This window comes from Peromyscus californicus, unplaced genomic scaffold (assembly GCF_007827085.1).
Source record: "Peromyscus californicus insignis strain IS unplaced genomic scaffold, ASM782708v3 Scaffold_18__1_contigs__length_77618521, whole genome shotgun sequence".
NCBI classification, from domain to species: domain Eukaryota; kingdom Metazoa; phylum Chordata; class Mammalia; order Rodentia; family Cricetidae; genus Peromyscus; species Peromyscus californicus.
In genome coordinates, this window is record NW_026294480.1 from 37,499,208 (window position 1) to 37,520,044 (window position 20,837).

At 40.1% G+C, this 20,837-nt stretch overlaps 1 protein-coding gene across 2 annotated transcripts in view; it reads right to left on the reverse strand.

Moving 5' to 3' along the window:
* The window catches only part of Zswim6 (zinc finger SWIM-type containing 6), a 184,772-nt gene that overhangs the window by 63,547 nt on the left and 100,388 nt on the right, over positions 1–20,837 (reverse strand). For both annotated transcript variants that reach the window (XM_052743252.1, XM_052743253.1), the window contains exon 2: positions 3,397–3,753. In XM_052743252.1, coding sequence (XP_052599212.1) covers positions 3,397–3,753 — 357 coding nt within the window. The remainder of the gene's footprint in view (positions 1–3,396; positions 3,754–20,837) is intronic.

A 20,837-nucleotide genomic window follows, 5' to 3' on the forward strand; every position in this document is an offset into this window, starting at 1 on the left:
ACAATTTCCCATGTCGTCATGTAGCAGTGTGACTGGCCTGCTCCCACCTCTCTTCAACACTGTCACACTTCACACTAGAGTGGAAGGCAGTAGACTGCTTGTGTAAATGACCCATTTCGAGGCCCAAACCCACTCAGGTTCCCGGCTCTCAAGAGCTCTTCTCATACGTAAGTTCTCTGAAAATCAGATTCCAAGCGAACCTGCACTGTTCTTCCCAGTTCATTTAAACACTGCTATTCCAAATCTCAGACATTCTCAAAATGCCGTGTGAACACGTTCCTGCAAACAATCATAGTTTATAATATTTCATCCAGAACACAATTTCAACATGGTAATGAATTAAAAAAAATCTCTAGAATAAGAAACCTAGGGAGCTGTTAATCTTCAAAGCAAGATAAATGCATTGAATATGTAATTATTGATGGGACCTTTGGCTAAACTGAAACTCAGAGAACAGAGTTCTAATGGGTTATTTGAACTAAGGAAAAAGGAAACAGATAAAAGAACTATATCCTATTTGTCAATGTCCACTGAACACTTTAATAAGAAGCCCTAAATCAGTGCTTCTCAACCTTCCTAGTGCTGCGACTCTTTAATTCACTTCCTCAATGCTGTGGTGACCCCCAGCTCTAAAAGTATTTCATTGCTACTTCATAACTGTGATTTTGCTACTGTTATGAATCATAATGTAAATATCTGATATGCAGGCTCACTGATATGCAACCCCTGTGAAAGGGCTGTTCAATTCAAAGGGGTCATGACCCAGAGGTTGAGAGCCACTGTCCTAAATGGGATGACTCTTGGCTGGTCTGAATTTTCACAAGGCAGCAAGGGTTGAGTAAGAGAAGCATCCTATAGGGCAGAAGCCTATTTGAGAAGCTCTTGAATGCATGTGCTTTCTGTGGGTCACAGAAGGTACTTCAGCAGCACAGTTGTTCATATGCCTGCTATTTAACAGTGCCAGCCTCCTCCAGGTAAACTGCTGCCCACACCTCATGACAGCCACTTAAACAAAGCAGAGCCTGACATGGGGAGCGCCAGAAGAAACCTGACTGTGCGAATTTGCCTCTGACATAAAAACCACATCGCACAGTACCGGGAGACTTCTAAAAGAATGTTCATAGCAGCTCTACTGTCAACAAGGCCCAGCAACAGTGGAATGGACAAATAAACAGCGGCATTCTCATACCCAGAATACGCCAAAGCAATGTGATGCCATCTGGTAATCACCAGTCACTTATGGTTACAGACTTTCAGGTGACTGGTGTGACTGGGTGTGTTGTAAGCACCGAACAGACACCAAATTTCAGACTTCACATGAAAAATTATAAACTTCCCCATGACTATGGGAAGAAATATCCTGCCAACCTATGCACACACACACACTTTTTCCAGCATCACGGACACACAAAAAAACCATTTTGAACTATGGGTATTGCTTTTGACAACTCATCATTACAGTATAAAATTAATTCATTAAGAGGAATATACTGAATTTTACTTACAAATACTAAATAGGTAATTACAAATATTAAAAACCTGAAAATAAGTATGATAGTGATCTAAAACATACAAACTTTATTTTTGTGGAAGCAGTATTTATTAATATAAATCAGAAAATGGCATTAATATTATTTTTGCTTTTTATTTTTTACATTGTGTCTACTAGGGCCACACTGCATTTCTATTAGACAGGGAAACATCCAAGAAATGACAACAAATAAATTACAGGCACATGAAACAACATGGGTAAATTCTACTATTAAGACTTGAAGTGAGACGTATAGAAACCATACTTTATGATATATATAGTTTAAAAACAGATCAAGCTAAACCTGTATTTAATGATGTAAAAATGTCACTACCACTAAGGAACTGATTACAATACAAATCAGAGGAGCCTGTCGGGGAGGAGCACGGACCCCTCACAAGTGCTGAGAGCTGCCTACTGCTTGGCCTGGCCTACATGCTGGCCTGCTGCACTCGTTAACTCTTGTGACTTCATTACAGAGTGCCATCTCACAGCTTTGCAATGACCCAATATGGCTTTCCCTAAACATTGCTATTTGTGCTATGGTGTTGAAAAAACTCACAAAACTAAAAGATTAAGGTTGAATGACTTGTCCTATAACTCAAAATAATATAACTAAATACATTTTAATAACATCAGAACTCTATGCTGCTTAGCCAAGATTGTGATACCTCAAATTATTTGTTTATTGTTTTTTGAAAAAGGCGTTCTCTGTGTAGCTCTGGCTGTCCTGAAATAATCTCTGTAGACCAGGCTGGCTTTCAGCTCACAGAGACCCGGGTGCCTCTGCCTTCTGGGTGCTGGGATTAAAGGTGTGCACCACCATGTCCAGCCCTCAATGTATTTTTAATTGCTTACGAAATTACTTCCACATGTTTTAGAAGCACAAACAACCTGTGCTGTGGCCAAAAGTTAAAGCCTTAGGTGGTAACACCTAAGGTGTGATGCACCAGGTTTGATTGTGAGCCAGGGTCTCTCGCTGACATGAAATTTGAGAAGTTGACTAGGCAGGTTGGATGACAAGCCCCAAGGAATTTTCTGTGTTTGCCTCCCCAATGCGCCGGATTACAAGTGTGCCATTATGCCTGACTTTTTAAACATGGACACTGAAAACGGAACTCAGCCTTCTTGCTTGCAAGGTAAGCATTTTTAATAAATGAGCCATCTCCCCAATCTATAATTATTTACATTTTAATAGTATAACATATGGAAAAAAATGTTGGTGGATGTTTCTGAATGGTTCCATATATTCTTTAGGGTTAATTTCAAACAAAAACTGTTTTTATTAAAGCTACACATATCATAAACTCTAAAGTCGTAACAGTTTTCTAAAGTTTATTTTCTTTTATAAGGTACCACATAAGAAATTCCTCGACTGTAAAGTAAATTTTAAAGTGAAATATACACATATTCATGTGCTAAAAAGTATAAATTAAATGGCATGCATTTTGTATAACTAATATCTAGTATTAAATGAAATGTTACTAAACTAAACTAAGAACCAATTTTTTAACAAAGGAGATTTTTCTGATCACAAAAAGCTTGCTACTTCAGATGTGGTATAGCATCCATGTAATCCCAGGGCAGGTGGGAAGCAGAGGCAGGAGGCTGAGGAGGGACAAATTTGATTTCAAGGCCAGCCTGAGCCACATCTAACAAGACCCATTACCAAGCTCTCCCCAAAAGGGGCTTGCTTTCTAGCATGAAATCTTTTAAAAGAAATGATGTAGGATACAAAGCTAAGCTAATCTCTATCAAAGAGCATTATTGATGACTTATTTCTCATACTTAATTCATTTTATGCATAATTGAACTGATAAATGAAAAATAATCCAGAGAAAATGGACATCATCTGTCATACTCACCATGAACTTGGTTGATTTCTGAATTCTGGGAAAGGATTTCATCTGCTAGCTTTTGAGCAGTTGGCAAGACTTCTGTGTGGTGCACTGTAATCAAATACTGGACAAACTTCTGCAGCTGGTCTCTGTTCATCTGGAAGAGAGTCTCTGAAATGGGAAGATGTAGTTTGACCTGATCGGGCTTGCGGATGCGGTATAAAGACAGTGCCACAACATGGGCACAATAAAATATGTCCTTGTTTCCACAGCTGCAGGTCACTGAGGTAATCTTGCAACGATCAAAGCTGATGGCCACATTGCAAATGGTTTCTGGCTCCGATTGTACTGCAGGTTCTGTCACTGTACCACTCAAGTGGAAACCTAGGTGACAAGAAAGGCAAAGTTCAGCGTCTGCACTCAGATGCTAAGGCAAGTCCTAACTCTTGCACAGGTGGCTCTGGACAGCGCAGCCAGGAAAGGAACAGGTGGAAACAGTCAAGCCAGTAATAAGCACCAGCTTCTCTACCAGGGATGAAAAGACAAATGATAATCAACAGCACTGAGTGCTTTGAACAGCAAAATTGAAACACTGATTGCAGCACACCTTGATCACAGTGATCACTCCTGCAGCAAGCAGTCACTCCACAGCATTGTTACTGTACTCATGCATGGGACACACGACCAAGATCTACATCAGTCACCACCTGCCTTATTCAGTTTTTTTCTCATCCAAACTGACCCCTCCCTTCACATTTATTCCAGTCTGCCATGAAGCTACCAGTCAACACTGGAAAGGTAGGGAGGTCCCTTTCACTAACTTTGACCAGAGAAACTTCTTAATAATCTTTTCTGTAATACATATATATATATACGTATATGTGTATGTATGTGTGTATATTTACATATATATGTGCCCCCACATTGCAGTATCTATCAACGGCAGCTACAAGGAGAGCTGTAAAACCTACAGCTGTTCATGCATAACACATTCTGAATAACTTGCACAGAGGAAGGCTTAGATATAAGGTTAAATACATATATAACTCCCTCCACAGTACAGTATCACCAATAAGAAAAGGGCATTAGAGGCAATGCACCTTTAATTTAGAACCAGACAGGAATCTTTTACAAGTTCCACCATCAATGGCCAGTTGGACACTGCTTATAATGATCCAGAAGAGCAATGCTCCCCCCACTAAGGAAGCCATTTGCCCTTGGAGAGTTCTAGGTAAGCCAAGTGAAAATGCCTCGCACAACCACTTTGTATAATTGTGGCCTACCTGTCCAGTGAACAAACCTGTATGTTTTCCCTAAATGCATTCCTAAATTCAGCTACCCTGAAGTTTTGGGGGTGGGGCTGGGTAGAGGTAGGGGATAAACATCTATTCAGCCAGCCACCCATCCCCAAAGACACACTCATTTGGTGAGGGATAAACCTGAAGCCAACAAAGAGATCCCTTTGGGAACATCAAGGGCCCAAATCTACCTCATGATTTCAAATGCCTGACAGAAACTTGAGTGCTAGCTAAATATGAAGGCCTCAGCATTCTTGGCCTTCTGCGATCTATGCTAAAAACTGTTTTTTAAACTGGTGACTGAGTTTCCCTTCACAAGCTACATGAAAGCTGGGTAAGTGTTGCACGTGGCTTGAGAGGGACTGGCAGACAACACCAAGAATTCACATGTGACACCAGGACCCCATTCACTGTGGCCTCTGAGTTACCTAGACCACTACTCCAAAGAAAAGAGAACTCCTACAGTGAGGTAATTTCATCTTGACAAGATAAATGTGTTGTAATCATTTTTTTTATCAAATAAATCAATTTATAAAAGGTGTTCCATAAACACAAATTATTGTTTCATAATACAAAAATTGGAAAACTAGCATATAATAGATATTTGGGTTTTCTCCCCTACAAATATAATCCATTTAAAAATAGACATTCTATTTTCCTTTATCACTTTGATCAACTGGTCTCTAGGGAGGAAAAATACAATTAAAGAATGGATATATATAAAATAGTCTTTTGATTCCTATATTTTTACCCATTAAAAAAAGTTAATACATAAAGAAAACATCTTAGAAAATGTCAAAAATGAAAAAACTAAGAGCGACTTTGCCTTTCTTTGTACATACAAGATGCACTATATGTAATTATAAAAAATAATGGGATAGGCAAAGATAAGACCAAAAATATCTGACTCAGAAGAAAGGCCCCAACCATATTCTATACATTTAGTTCAAGGAAAACTGTTTCCATATGTCACATATTTGCATGTACGAAAGCCAGATACCAAAGCATATAGAGTTGTAAATTGATATTTATAAGATGAACATCTTCCCACTCAACACAATCACCCTCTCCTTGCCCAGCACGTGAAAGACTGTCCCTCAATAAAAATTATACTGGAGAACTCTAAACATAGACAAAGCCCATAACTGAGGACTCAAAAGAGCAACACTGGGTAGTAAACTGTCTACAATACAGGCTGGAAAGGTAGCACATTCCTTGCATGTTCCAGGCCCTGAGATCAATCCTCAGAAACATGTATGAGGCATACACAGACACACACACACACACACACACACACACACACACACACACACACACACACACAATCACTACCATCATCATAATCAAGAGTCAATGAAACACAATAGGTGCTCTAAACAACACTAATCTAATTATCATTAAAGAAAAAAGGTCCTTAAGACAACTGATGAAGTCCCCAAAGAGCTAGTGCAAAAATGGTTATTTATTAATGTAAGTTGTATACTACAAGTCAGAAAGGGTGAAGTTTATTGAACTCTGATATAGTACTACTAATACTGGAGGGGGTATTCCATGCATTATCCAATTGCTATAATAAACATTGATTATTCTTCTATTCAGATTTTTTAATCAAACTTTAAAATATTTAACCTCCAAAACAACAATCCCAAAGATATGAGGTCACAAAATACAAAATATGTCACAAAACTTCATTAATCTGAGCTCATCAAAGATTAATAATATTTCATAAGTATTCTTTTTTAAATTCTAACAGCATCTTTCAAGTGTCCCAATTCCTTTAAAAATTCCAGCCTTCTCTGATGGAAATATTTCTAAAGGGTAACAGTCCACTGCTGGTTGTCTTATGCCCTGCCACCCTACCCAGCTGACCGTGGGTGAACAGGGAGGCATTCCCTGGACTAAATGCAGGCAGCAGCTTTGAAAACCACGCTATTCTTACTGCTTTGTCCATTTGACTACCTTGACCGCTCTTCATGTGGCTCATCTCTGTCAGGGGAAGTACCAATGTAAGCTCATCTCTGTCAGGGAAAGTACCGCTGTGAGCTCAGCTGTACCTCTAATTTGATGGTGCAGCAGTTATTTAACACATGAAGTACGATTCGATTTTGGGGGCAACTTTCCTTTGCCTTCAGGTGAAGATTATGAAGTGAGAGGTTTTACCTCAAATAAGGAAAATCACATATTCATATGTAAAAGGCAGCTCTGGACAACTTTCTAAGACTATGGGGTACTGAGTTTGTATGAAGAAATTTCACTAGGCTGACTTCGATTCTTTAATGGTATTTCAGCCTCTTCACCTTGAGCAACTGTTCAAGTTCCACTAATAGTCTGTGTATCCTAAATCATGTCAATGCACATGGAAGAGGAGCGGAGACTGTCCCTCCACCATACCAAGAGGGTGGGGGAGATGCCCTGTCTCACAGGACTCACACTCCATCGCCCCACTGTGCTTATCCTTAGGTGCTGAGCAAACAGAGACAAGACAACTTCCTAAGAATGGATTTTGTCTGTCTGGAGCTCTGATAACCATGATGACTATCTGTTTTAAGACAAGAATTGAGCACAGAAAAGAGGTCAATCCTTTACTATCTGGTAAAACATTTTCAAGTAAGTAAAACTGAAGAAATTACTGTAAGCCTTCTTCTAAAATACGTTTAGGCCTGTGTGGTGGCACATGCCTTTAATCCCAGCACTCCACTCAGGAGACAGAGGCAGGCAGATATTTGCAATTTTAAGGCCAATCCGGTTTACACAATGAGTTCCAGGCCACAGTGAGACTGTCTCAAACACAAAGAAACAAAGTTCGTTTGAGAGCTCCAGGGAAGATGGCAGACTACAAACTGAGTAATCTGGTCAAAGAGAAGGCAGTGTGAACACAGGCTCTATTCAAAGGGACAAAGAAAGGGCTTCAGAAAGTCAGAGGTGGTGGTACAATGGCTGGGAAGTGGGGAGGAGAGACCCAAGACAGACAGACAAAAAAACAAACAAACAAACACACAAACCAGGAATCCCAGTTGAGTAGGGATCAGTTGGGTGGCTCTGCAGCACACAGGAGGGGAAGGAGACCTTGTCTGAAGGGCAAACCAAGCAGCAGTAGAGAAGAGACTGGCGGGCCTAGTGTAGGACAAAGCCATGGATCACATGAGGCTCAAATTCAGCTGCATCGTGTCTTGTGAGGCAGTGATTCCTCCAGCCACAGCGGAGTCCTCTTTTGTCTTTGTAGATGACTAAGAGGGCAGTGGGCACTATTCTACAAAGAACTTACTGTTTAAAACTGAGCTACCCTGAAGACCTAATGACAGGGAACAATCACAAGTCATGGAGCCTGACTTGAATCTGCCACAGTCACAGAGTGAGGCATAGCCCTGCGAGGCCATGGTGGTAAGCAAGAGGGCTGGACTGTGACGGGCCAAACATGCAGGCATCGGAGGCCTGGTTCAGACAGAGATGTGTACAGGGACAGACAGGGACACCCTCAATGGCAGGGAGCCAAGCCTATGAACTGAGAGTAACTGTGGGGAGCCTGCAGGCTGGGAGAAGTGGGCAGCCTGAGGTCAGGGTTAGACCAACCTCTGGAGGTGGTGTCTATCTTTTCAGTACTCTAGAATCTCAGAACTCCAAATTTGGTGGAATACTTGACATCACAGCTGCTTCACTCTGGGGGGGGGGGGGGGGGAGTTTAACCAATATGCAGGTGGGTCTTTGTCCCTACAGAATTCGGTGCTGCCATTGCTTTCCAAGCTCATAAAGCACTTGGGAAACACCTTAGCCAGAACATTAATGCTAGAAATGAACAAATTCTTTGAATTAAATAGAAAATGCAATGGAAAGCATCACCAAGAGACTACAACAAGCAGACCAAAGGAGATCGGGGAGGAAGAACAGACTGACAAAATACTACATTCAAACAGCAATAAAGGAAAAGAAAAATGAGCTAGCATAGCCACAATGGGAGGGTAAGGGAACAAACCCAGTCCACACCTGAAAAGGCCAAGTGCAGCAGCAAGACCTTTGACAAGCAAAGAAAGCCGATAATGTGGAGACAGCTCTGGCAGTCAGCAGGTGTGTCCTACACTTTCCCTTCACCAGCATAAAGCAAGAGAAAGACAAGAGCCCCTCAGGTCCAGACTCCCCTTTCATGCTGCACACAACTACCACATGACCCCCCTCACGCTGCACACACCTGCATCTCTAATGTTCAAGGGAAGAATCCACTCTAGCACTTTTTAAAATTGCTTTTAGTATTATTTTCACTTCACTGTACTTCAAACATGCAACCTTTCTAGAAGATTTTGTTCATACTTTTATTACCCTCCAATCGTTCATCTCATTTTGTATGTGTTTTTCAGTACTGCAATCTTTACTCTTCTTCCCCTATTCCTTCTCTTTTGCCCACTTTGTTTCCCCTGGGTTTTCTTTCCAATAGAAATTTTACTCCATCTGAAGGTCTCATAATACTCGACTTCAAGTCATACTACTGAGTCAAGGAATAAAAACTGGATGATACTAGAAAAGACATGTAGACAAATGGAATAGAAAATCTAGAAATAAACCCACACAGCCAGAGCCATCTGATTTGGGGTAAGTGCCAAAAATATACATCAGGGGGAAAAAAGGCAGCCTCTTAAACAAATGGTACTTGGAAAACTAGATACTCACACGAAAAAAGAGATGAAACTATTTCCGTTTCTCTTACCCTGCACAAAAAGCAATCAACACAAAATGGATCAAAGGCTTTTGTGGGGAGTGGATGAAGTCTTGAGTGATTCTGCATTACTGACATGAACACCATCATGTCAAAGACCTCAATATCTATCTCACAAGAATGGGACAGCAAAGCTTTCCCTGGGTCAGGCTCAAAGGGCAAGCCTTCTTCTAGTCCAAGTACAAAAGATTGACCTTTACCTAAACCACTGATGGAGACAAAAGCACAGTTTCCTCCTCCACATGAGTGCAACCTGAAACTGCTTCCCTATAGAGATCTCCTACTGATACTGAAAGGCACCTTCTAATTTGTTGTATATAATGAACTTCTTCAGCCACATACAATAAACTCACTTCCTGTGCGGCAGTATATAATCAATAAATGCACCCAGCCCATCCAGTCTCAGCTTTTCCGTACATGTCTCTGTGCCTATCCTGTCTTTATTCTCTCTTCACTTTATACACATCCTCCGGTCAAGTCCAAAGTCATGCAAGTCAAGGCTGTCCTTAATTGTAACACCTAAAACTTTGAAATTACTCAAGGAAAATGCTTCAAGATATAGGCACAGACAAAAACTCTAATGACAAGCCCCAGCAGCTGGCCAGCAGGTAAGAGTCCTGCGGGCAGACCACTCCACACAGCTGCTACCCACTGGATTCTGTAACCTACAAGACCCACTCTGCCGCCCAAACCCACCAAACCCATCATCCTCTCCTGGCCAAATTGGAAGAAGAGCAACCTCCCTGTGAACAGCCCTTTCCAGCAATATCAGCGGACCACAGACTATAGGCACAAGCGCCACCCACATCAGTTGGAAGAACAGGCACAGACAAAACCTACACCAGTTGAAAGAACAGATTCCATAGGTACAAGTAAAGCCCACATCAGACAATATACTGGATCTAGGCACCCAAGCCCCCACAAACCTCAGCTGAGACAACCCTACTCAACCTGAAAACCAGCCAATCACCAGAACCCTTGACCATTCAGGCCAAAAGACAATAAAGAGACAATAAAGAAACAAAAGACCCATCCAACAAAGACATCAAAAGAATCAACACCTGTACCTATAATTATCCCAACCCCAGATGGGTAAACACAGTGTAAAAATACATTCAACAACATAAAGAGCAATATGGCTCCACCAGAACCTATTGGTTCTACAACAGCAAGACCTGAACATCCCAACGCAGATAAAACAGAAGAAAATGACCTTAAAAATAACTTTATGAAGATGTTAAGAGGCACTTAAAGGGCGGTGGTGGTGCACGCCTTTAATCCTAGCACTCAGGAAGCAGAGCCAGGCGGATCTTTGTGAGTTCGAGGCCAGCCTGGTCTACTGAGCGAGATCCAGGAAAGGCGCAAAGCTACACAGTGAAACCCTGTCTCAGAAAAACAAAAAACAAAAAACAAAAAAAAAAAAGAAAGAAGAGGCACTTAAAATTCCCTTAAAGAAATCGAGGAAAAGACAAACAAAAAATTGGAAGAAATCAAAAAAATTTCTTAAAGAAAGCCAAGAAAAAACAATCAAATGGGTGAAGGAACCAGTTCAAGACTTGAAAATTGAAATACAGAGGCAATAAAGAAAACACAAACAGAGGGAATTGTAGAAATAGAAAATCTGGGTGGGTAAATGAATGGGAACTACAGATACAAGCATAACCAACGGAATACAAGAGATGGAAGAGAGAAACTCTGGTGTTGAAGATACAATAGAGGAAATAGATTCATCGGTCAAGAGAAAATGTTAAATCCAACAAATTCTTAACACAAAACATCCAGGAAATCTGGGATGCCATGAAAAGACTAAACCTAAGAATAATAGGGATAGAAGAAGAAGAATTCCAGCTCAAAGGCACAGAAAATATATTAAACAAAATCATAAAAGAAAATGTTCCCAACCTAAAGAAGGACATGCCTATGAAGATACAAGAAGTTTACACAACAGCAAATAGACTGGACCAAAAAGAAGTCCCCTCACCACACAATAATCAAAAACACTAAACATACAGAATAAAGTAAGAAAATTAAGAGCTGTAAAGGGGAAAAGGCCAAGTAACATATAAAGGCAGACCTTTCAGAATTATATCTGATTTCTCAATGGAGACTCTGAAACCAGAAGGTCCAGGACAAATGTTTTGCAGACCATAGATGCCAGCCCAGACTACTATACTCAGAAAAGCTTTCAATCACCACAGAAAGATAAAACAAGATATTCCATGTGGGAGCCCACAAAGGTTTTCTAGTAAGATCTGAGCTTGCCTTACACATCAGGGCTGCATTAGGGGATGGCTTGACCACGTGCATGGTCACTAGGTGCCTGGGATGGTCTGCACTTGGCGATGCTGAGGGGGTAATTTTGCTCCATCCCTTGGCAATCCTTTAAAAAAGCCCTTTAGTAGAGACAGAAGGGGCCAGTGGATTAGGATTCAGGCCCTCCCGAGGCTATCCTGTGTTTCTAATTGTCTCTGTCTTCTATACTTCTATCTACATACTTCTCACTTCTCCCTCCTCAAAAGTACTCTGGGAGGAAAACAGGGAGCTGGTCTCCCTCAATGACAAAACCAAATTTAAACAATACCTATCCACAAATCCAGCCCTAGAGAAAGTACTAGAAGGAGAAAAACCAACTCAAGGAAGTTAGCTGCACCCACAAAAACATATGCAATAGATAATCTCATGCCAGAAAATCCCAAAGAAGGGAAACACACACAATCGGCACCACCACCAAAACCAAAAAATAACAGGAATTAACGGACACTGGTCATTAATATTCTGTAATATCAATGGACTCAATTCACCTAAACAAAGACACAGGCTAGCAGAATGGAAATGAAAACAAGATCGTGTCATCATTCTGCTGCATCCAAGAAACACACCTCAACTTCAAAGACAGACATTACCTCAGAGTAAAGGGTTGGAAAAGATTTTCTAATCAAATGAACCTAAGAAGCAAGCTGGTGCAACTATCCTAATATCTAACAAAATAGGCTTCAAACTAAAATTAATCAAAAGAGATAGAGAAGGACATTTCATATTCATCATAGGAAAAATTCATCAAGATGAAGTCTCAATTCTGAACATCTATGCCCCAAATACCAGGGTAACCACATTCGTAAAAGAAACATTACTAAAGCTTAAATCACACATCAAACCCCACATATTAATAGTGAGAGACTTCAACACCCCACTCTCACCAATGGACAGGTCTGTCAGACAGAAACTTAACAGAGAAATAAGGGAATTAACAGATGTTATATACCTCAAATGGACTTAACAGACATCGATAGAACATTTCACCCAAACACAAAAGAATAAACATTCTTCTCAGCACCTCATGGAACTGTCTCTAAAACTGACCACATACTCCATCACAAAGCAAGTATCAACAGATACAAAAAAAAAAAATTGGAATAATGCTCTGTATTTTATCGGATCAAAACAGCTTAAAGTTAGAATTCAACAACAACATAAATTACAGAAAGCCTACAAAATCATGGAAACTGAACAATACTAAACTGAATCACCAGTGAGTCAAGGAAGAAATAAAGAAAGAAATGAAAGATTTCCAAGAATTCAATGAAAATGAATGCACAACATAGCCAAACTTATGGGACACTATAAAAGCAATGTTAAGAAGAAAGTTCATAGCACTAAGAGCCTACATATAGAATTTGGAGACATTTCACACTAGAGACTTAACAGGACACCTGAAAGCTCTAAACAAAAAGAAGAAAACTCACCCAGAAGAAGTAGATGACAGGAAATAATTAGAGGACCAAAATCAATAAAATACAAACAAAAAGAACAATACAAAGAATCAATGAAACAAAGAGTTGGTTCTTTCAGAAAATCAACAAGACACACAAACCATTATCCAAACTAACCCAAAGGCAGAGAAAGAGCATCCAAATTAACAAAATCAGTAATGAAAAGGGGGACGTAATAATAGACACTGAGGAAATCCAGAGAATCATCAGGTCATACTTCAAAAAAACCTGTACTCCACAAAATTGGAAAATCTAAAAGAAACGGACAATTTTCTGGATAGGTACCACATACCAAAATTAAATTTCAACCAGATAAATAACTTAAATAGACCTATAACCCCCTAACAAAATAGAAGCAGTCATTAAAAGACTCCCAATTGAGGAGGGGAGGGGGTAGCCAGATGGTTTCAGTGCAGAATTGTACCAGAATTTCAAAGAAGAGATAATACCAATACTCCTCAAATTGTTCCACACAATAGAAACACAAGGAACATTGCCAAACTCGTTTTATGAGGCTACAGTAAACCCTGATACCAAAACCACACAAAGATACAACTAAAAAAGAGAATTACAGACCAATCTCTCTCATGAACATTGATGTAAAAATACTCAATAAAATACTGGCAAACCAAATCCAAGAACAATCAAAAAAATCATACACCATGATCAAGTAGGCTTCATCCCAGAGATTCAGGGGGTGGTTCAACATACAAAAATCTGTCAATACAATCCAGCATATAAACAAACAAAGAAAAAAAAAACCACATGATCATCTCATTAGATGCTGAAAAAGCCTTTGACAAAATCCAACACCCCTTCATTATAAAGGTCTTGGAGAGATGAAGGATACAAGGAACATTCCTAAATGTAATAAAAGCAAAACACGGCAAGCTGACAGCCAACATCAAATTAAATGGAGTGAAACTCAAAGCGATTCCATTAAAACCAGGAACAAGACAAGGCTGTTCACTCTCTCCATATCTATTCAACATAGTACTCAAACTTCTAGCTAGGGCAACAGACAACAAAAGGAGATCAAGGGGATACAAATTCGAAAGGAAGAAGTCAAATTTTCTCTATTTGCAGATGATATGATAATATACATAAGTGATAAACACCTTCAGTAATGTGGCAGGATACAAGATTAATTAAAAAAATAAAATCAGTAGCCCTCCTATATACAAATGATAAATGGGCTGAGAAAAAAATCAGAGAAGTAACACCCTTTACAAAAGCCACAAGTAATATAAAATATCTTGTGGTAACTCTAACCAAACAAGTGAAAGACCTGTATAACAAGAACTTTAATTCTTTAAAGAAATAAATTGAAGAAGATATCAGAAAATGGAAAGATCTCCCATGCTCCTGGATAGGTACCATTAACATAGTAAAAATGGAAATCTTACTAAAAGCAATCTACAGATTCAATGCAATCCCCATCAAAATCCCAACACAATTCTTCACAGACCTTGAAAGAACAATACTCTTCATATACAAAAACAAAAAAACCCAGGATAGCTAAAACAATCCTGAACAATAAAGGAAATTCTGGAGGTATAACCATCCCTGACTTCAAGTTCTACTATAGAGCTATAGTAATAAAAATGGCTTGGTACTGGCATAAAAACTGACATGTAGACCAATCCAAGACCCTGACATAAATCCACACACCTATGAACACTTGATTTTTAACAAGGAAGCCAAAACTATACAATGGAAAAAAGAAAGCATCTTTATCAAATGGTGCTGGCATAACTGGATGTCAGCATGTAGAAGAATGCAAATAGAGCCATATCTATTGATATACACAAAACTCAAGTCCAAGTGGATCAAAGACCTCAACATAAATCCAGTTACACTGATCCTGACAGAACGGAAAGTGGGAAGTAGCCTCAAAGGTATTGGCACAGAAGACCACTACCTGAATATAAAACACCACACAGACACTGAGATCAACAATTAATAAATGGGACCTTCTGAAACTGAAAAGCTTCTGTAAGGCAAAGGACACGCTCAGTAAGATGAAACAGTAGCCTACAGGATGGGAAAAGATCTTCACCAATCGCACATCTGAAAGAGGGCTGATCTCCAAAATATATAAAGAACTCAAGAAACTAGACATCAAAATACCAAATAATCCCAATTTAAAAATGGGGTATAAATCTAAACAGAGAATTCTCAACAGAAGAATCTCAAATGGCTGAAAGACGTTTGTTTAAGGAATTGTTCAACATCCTTAGTCATCAGGGAAATGCAAATCAAAAAGACTCTGAGATACCTTCTTACATCTGTCAGAATGGCTAAGATCAAAAATACTGATGACAGCCTAAGTTGGAGAGGATGTGGAGTAAGGGGAACACTCCTCCACTGTTGATGGGAGTATAAACTTGTACAGCCACTTTCGAAATCAGTATGGAGGTTTCTCAGAAAACTGGCAATCAATCTACCTCAAGACCCCAGGATACCACTCTTGGGCATATACCTAAAGGATGCTCAATCATACCACAACACTTGTTCAACTATGTTCATAGCAGTATTATTTGTAATAGCCAGAACCTGGAAACAATCTAGATGCCCCTCAACTGAAGAATGGATAAAAAAAATGTACATTTACACAATGGAGTATTACTCAGTGGTTAAAAAAAATGACATCATGAAATTTGCAGGCAAATGTATGGAACTAGAAAAAAATCATCCTAAGTGAGGTAACCCAGACCCAGAAAGACAAACGTGGTATGGACTCACTCATAAGTGGATAGTATATGTAAAGCAAAGCATAACCAGGCTACAACTCACAGCTCTAGAGAAACTAGGTAACAAGGAGGACCCTAAGAGAGATGCATGGATCGCCCTTGGAAGGGGAATAGTTGAGATCTCCTAGGTAAACTGGGAACCAGGGGTGGGTGGTAGAGGTGAGGGGATGGGGGATGGGAATATGAGGGATTGGGATGGTGAAGTTGGAGGAGAGATGAAGAGGGAGAGCAACAAAAGAGATATCTTAACAGAGGGGGCCATTATGGGGTTAGGGAGAAACCTGGTGGCAGGGAAACTCCCAGGAATCCACAAGGATAACCCCAGCTAAGACTCTTAGCAATAGTGGAGAGGGTGCCTGAACTGGCCTTCTCCTGTAATCAGATTGGTGACTACCCTAATTGTCATCAGAACCTTCATCCAGTAACTGATGAAAGCAGATGAAGAGATCCACAGTCAAGCAGTGGGCTGAGCCCTGGGAATCCAGTTGAAGAAAGAGGAGGTATATAAGCAAGGGGTAGAGGGTGTCAAGTTCATAACAGGGAAATCCACAGAGACAGCTGACCAGAGCTCATGGGAGTTTATGGACTCTAGACCGACAGCTAGGGAGTCTGCATGGCACTGACGTAGGCTCTCTGCACGTGGGTGACAGTTATGCAGCCTGGTCTACTGGTTGAGCCCCTAGCAAAGGGACCATGACCTATCCCTGATGCATGCATAAGCTAGTTCTTTGGAACCTATTCCCTATGGTGGGATGCTTTGCTCAGCCTTGATGCAGGAGGGAGGAGGGGGAAGCTTGGTACTGCCTCAACTTGATATGCCATGCTTTGTTGACGCCCATGGGAAGCCTTACCCTTCATGAGGAGTTGATGGGTGGGCGGGGGGCGGGGGGGGGGGGGAACTGTGGTTGGTATGTAAAATAACTGAAAAGAAATTTAATAAAGGTAAGAACTCTAATGACAAGAAAAAACCCCAAGGACCAACAGATGGGGCTATACAAAACTAAAAGGCTTCTGCAGAGGAAAGGAAGTAACCACTAGAAAGAAGAAACTAACAGCTAGAATATTTACGGAGCCACAAAAACTAAACAAGAAAAATACAATCAATAAGTGGACTAATGAACTAAAATGACAATTCTAAAAAAAAAAAAAAGGTAGTAAACTGAAAACGTGTGTTCAACACCTTTAACCATCAGAAAACAGGATTAAAACTGCTATAAATATCCATCTCACTCCAGTCAGAATTGCTGTTATCAAGAAAACACAAGACAACAAATGCTGGCAAAGACGTGGGATAAAAACCACCTGTATGGTGCAACCACTACAGAAGATAGCACGGAGGTGCTTCAAAAGACAACAACAAAATGAAGTACCACGACCCACCCGGCCAGACCACTTCAGGGGTTATACGCAAAGTCAACAGAACACAATAAACACTTGTACACCCATGTTTATTTCTGGAATATTCACAATAGAAATAAAAAACAGAAATGAACTCAAGTCCATCAACAGGTGAATGTCTAAAGAAAACATGGTATACACACAGAATGGAATTTTATTCGGACATAAAAACAAACCAACAAACAAATGAAATCATGGCATCTGCAGGAAAATGGATGGATGGAACTAGAGATCACTGTTAAGTGAGGTTGGGAAACAAACGGTTTTTTAGCTTGTACACAGAATCTAGCGTGCATGTGTTAGCGCACGTAAGCAGTATTAAGGGAGGACAATGGGGATGGTGACAGCACTTGAAGGTACTTGATATAAAAGTAGAAGGGAGCCTTCTTTTGGGGACAGATGGAGGCCAGCAAGAGAAGGGTGGGAGGATGGCTGTGGGTAAATGGTTAAGAACTTAAGTATGATGATATACATGCATGAAAAAAAAAAAAACCCTTTAAAAACATTTGTGTGACTATACAAGATATAATCTACTAGGAGGTTAATCACGAAGAACAAGACTCACAGAGTAAACTGTTTTCATATCACAGCATCCTGTGTTCTTGGCCTCGGGGAACAGGAGAACTGTGTAAGGCAGTACAGCACCAAGCGGGCCTTGGAACAGACCAGGCCCCACTCAGGTATGCTTCTTAGACACTGTGTGCCTTGAACGCATTATTCAGCCTTTTTGAGTTCTCACTGTATTTGTGCAAGTACGTGGCTAGAAACATGTTGCAAGGCTGTTTGGGGGATTAAAATGAAATAACACGTGTAAAGCACCTGGCACATAGTAAAGTGCTCGTTAAATTTTATTTTCCTTTCCTTCCCTTCCCAGCTGGGGAAACAGAGGGGCGTGGACATGTTCTCTTCATCTATAACACTTTCTTTTTCTAAGCTACTGGAATTTGGGGGGAGGAGGTTACTCTCATAGGGTGGCTTGGAAAATAAAGAGAAATCACAAAGCTTTCTGAGGCAAGAGACTAGGGAAACACTAGAAGAATCATTCTTATTTTAACAAAACTGAAACACTTAAGTCACTTGTATCTCTGCTCAACCCAGCTCTTCCCTCATTTCCCTACTTAACACTGTGTTAATTCCATTTGTAGAGAAATTAAAAAAACATTATGGAGAGCATTTTTAAATGAACTATAAGTTTGTAAATACTGTAATGCAGTGAGTTTCAAAGTGTGATACTAACCTCCCCCCAGAATCCTCAAGTGCCTCTCAGAGCACCGACAATAATGAAATCCTTTATAATTATACCCAGACACTGGTGACCTTTTACACCATCTCTCCTCAGTGCATATTTAGTTTCAAGAGGCTGACATGATGTGAGCTACCGTAGTAACAGAGACAGATAAATAAAAGAGCTGGATTTTCCTAAGGGCAAACATTAAAGAGATTTGCACAAACAGAGATAATGTCACTCATTTCAGTAAACTGTTCTTATTGGGAGTTACGGGAGTTTTGTTTGGTTTTTTTAAAGGAAGATTTTATTTCTATTAACATATACTTACTACTATTATTGAATAAACATGTATTTCCATTTTTTATAGGTTTTCACTTGAAACAGTGTCTTAGCATTTCTATTGCTGGGATAAAACACTATGACCACAAACAACTTGAGGAAAGGGTTTATTTCATCTTACAACTGTCAGGTCACACTCCATCACTGAGGGAAGTCAGGGCGGAAATCAAGGCAGGAGCCTGGAGGCAGGAACTGAAGCAGAGGCCATGGAGGAACACTTGCTTACTGGCTTGCTTTCATGGCTTGCTCAGTTTGTTTTCTTCTACACAGTACGACCACTGGCCCAGGGGAAGAACTACCCACAGTGGGCAGGACCTTCCCACATCAACTGATTCAAGGAAATGCCCCACATAGTTGCCTATATGCCAATCTTATGGAGGCTTTTTTCTCAGTTCAAGTCCCCTCTTCTCAGATGACCCAGCTTCTATCAAGTTGGCAAAACAAACAGAACCACCACCACTGGAACACAAAGTAAGTGCCAATAGTTCTAACCCCCATCAACAAAAGCCTTCAGGAATTTTCCATAAGAGACCCAAAGGTTCATATAATGCTTTGAAGAAACAGTTCAACTGAACTTTGCATGACATCATTTGCATTTGGATTATTTTTTCCAGACTTATTTTCATTTATGTGTATGTATCTGCCTGAGTGTGCACCTTGTCTGTCAGCAGGTGCTCACAGGGCCAGAGAGAGCATCAGATCACCTGCAGCTGGAGTTGCAGGAGGTTGTGAGCCACCAGATATGGATGCCCCTGGAACTGAACTCGGGAAGAGCAGCAAATATGCTCTTAATTACTGAGCCATCTCTCCAGCCCCTGCAATTGGATCTTAAAGTGACAGACCAACAGCTAATATACTCAGTAGATCAACAGCAAAGAGGCAGATTTCTCACACATGAACACATTCAAATCATCTGTATTAAGTCTCAGCAAAGATGAAGTTTTCTGAAAAGAGAACTTTAATTCTTCACTGACAATAAAAAAAGCTTTTCTTGAAAGAGACTGTTCTCATGTGTGAGGGTTAAGTGTGAAGTTTCAAAAGGGACAAAGACCTATGACATCATGGAAGGACAGCTGTTTTAGAACACAACATTAAGTTATAAAGGTTGGCCCTTTTGCACATCTAGGTATATGTGCCCAGCTAACTGAAAAATGGCTATGAACCCAAAGCATTAGAAAATTTCTAAGCTAGAATAAACTGGCAGACATGAAATAAACACACAGCCTGGAACCATTCCTTTCATGGCACATTCTTTTCAGAAAAATATGCGCCCTGTGCATGAAGTGCTCAAGGAACATACTCTTTGTTAGAGAATTTAACAGAGGCAGTGGTGTAGTACTTACACAAATACATCTTTCACCCCTTTCCTAAATAAAAAGAACCCCTGGGGAAATTAAAAGCAGGGAGCAAGGCAATGCAATGTTATGGCTGAAAGGGTGGCCTGGGTTGAGAGAGGGTTTTTTTCTGTCTTCTTAAAAGCTAGGTCTAAGAATGCAGAAGTGTTAGCATATAACGCTCTCATAATAGTGTATCTGGTTTGTTACCTAGCACACTAGTCTGATTCAATGTGTCATAATCAGTATTGATTTATGACTGATAAAGTAGGTGAGGTAAACCTTACCCCCCCTAAAAAAAAATGTAACAGTAAACCTTTCCTAACTGGAAACTATTGTATACAATCCAATAACCTACACTGTGATGATCAGTGTGAAAACAAAATGCTTTCATTCAAATCATGCACAATCTCCAGACCAGCAGTACAGGCAGTATGGGGCCCAAGATGGAGACAATAAATGCAATTTAAAAACCAACTTATCGAAAATATCATATTCCTTCTTTACATAATTTTCTCAAAGGGAAATCCTAAATTAAAGAGACTGCATCCTGTGAGCTGGCTAATTAAATCCTCTAGCCCTAATTTCTAATACTAAGCTTAAACAGCTTACAGAAAGACATTGAGAGATTTTGCTGGTAATT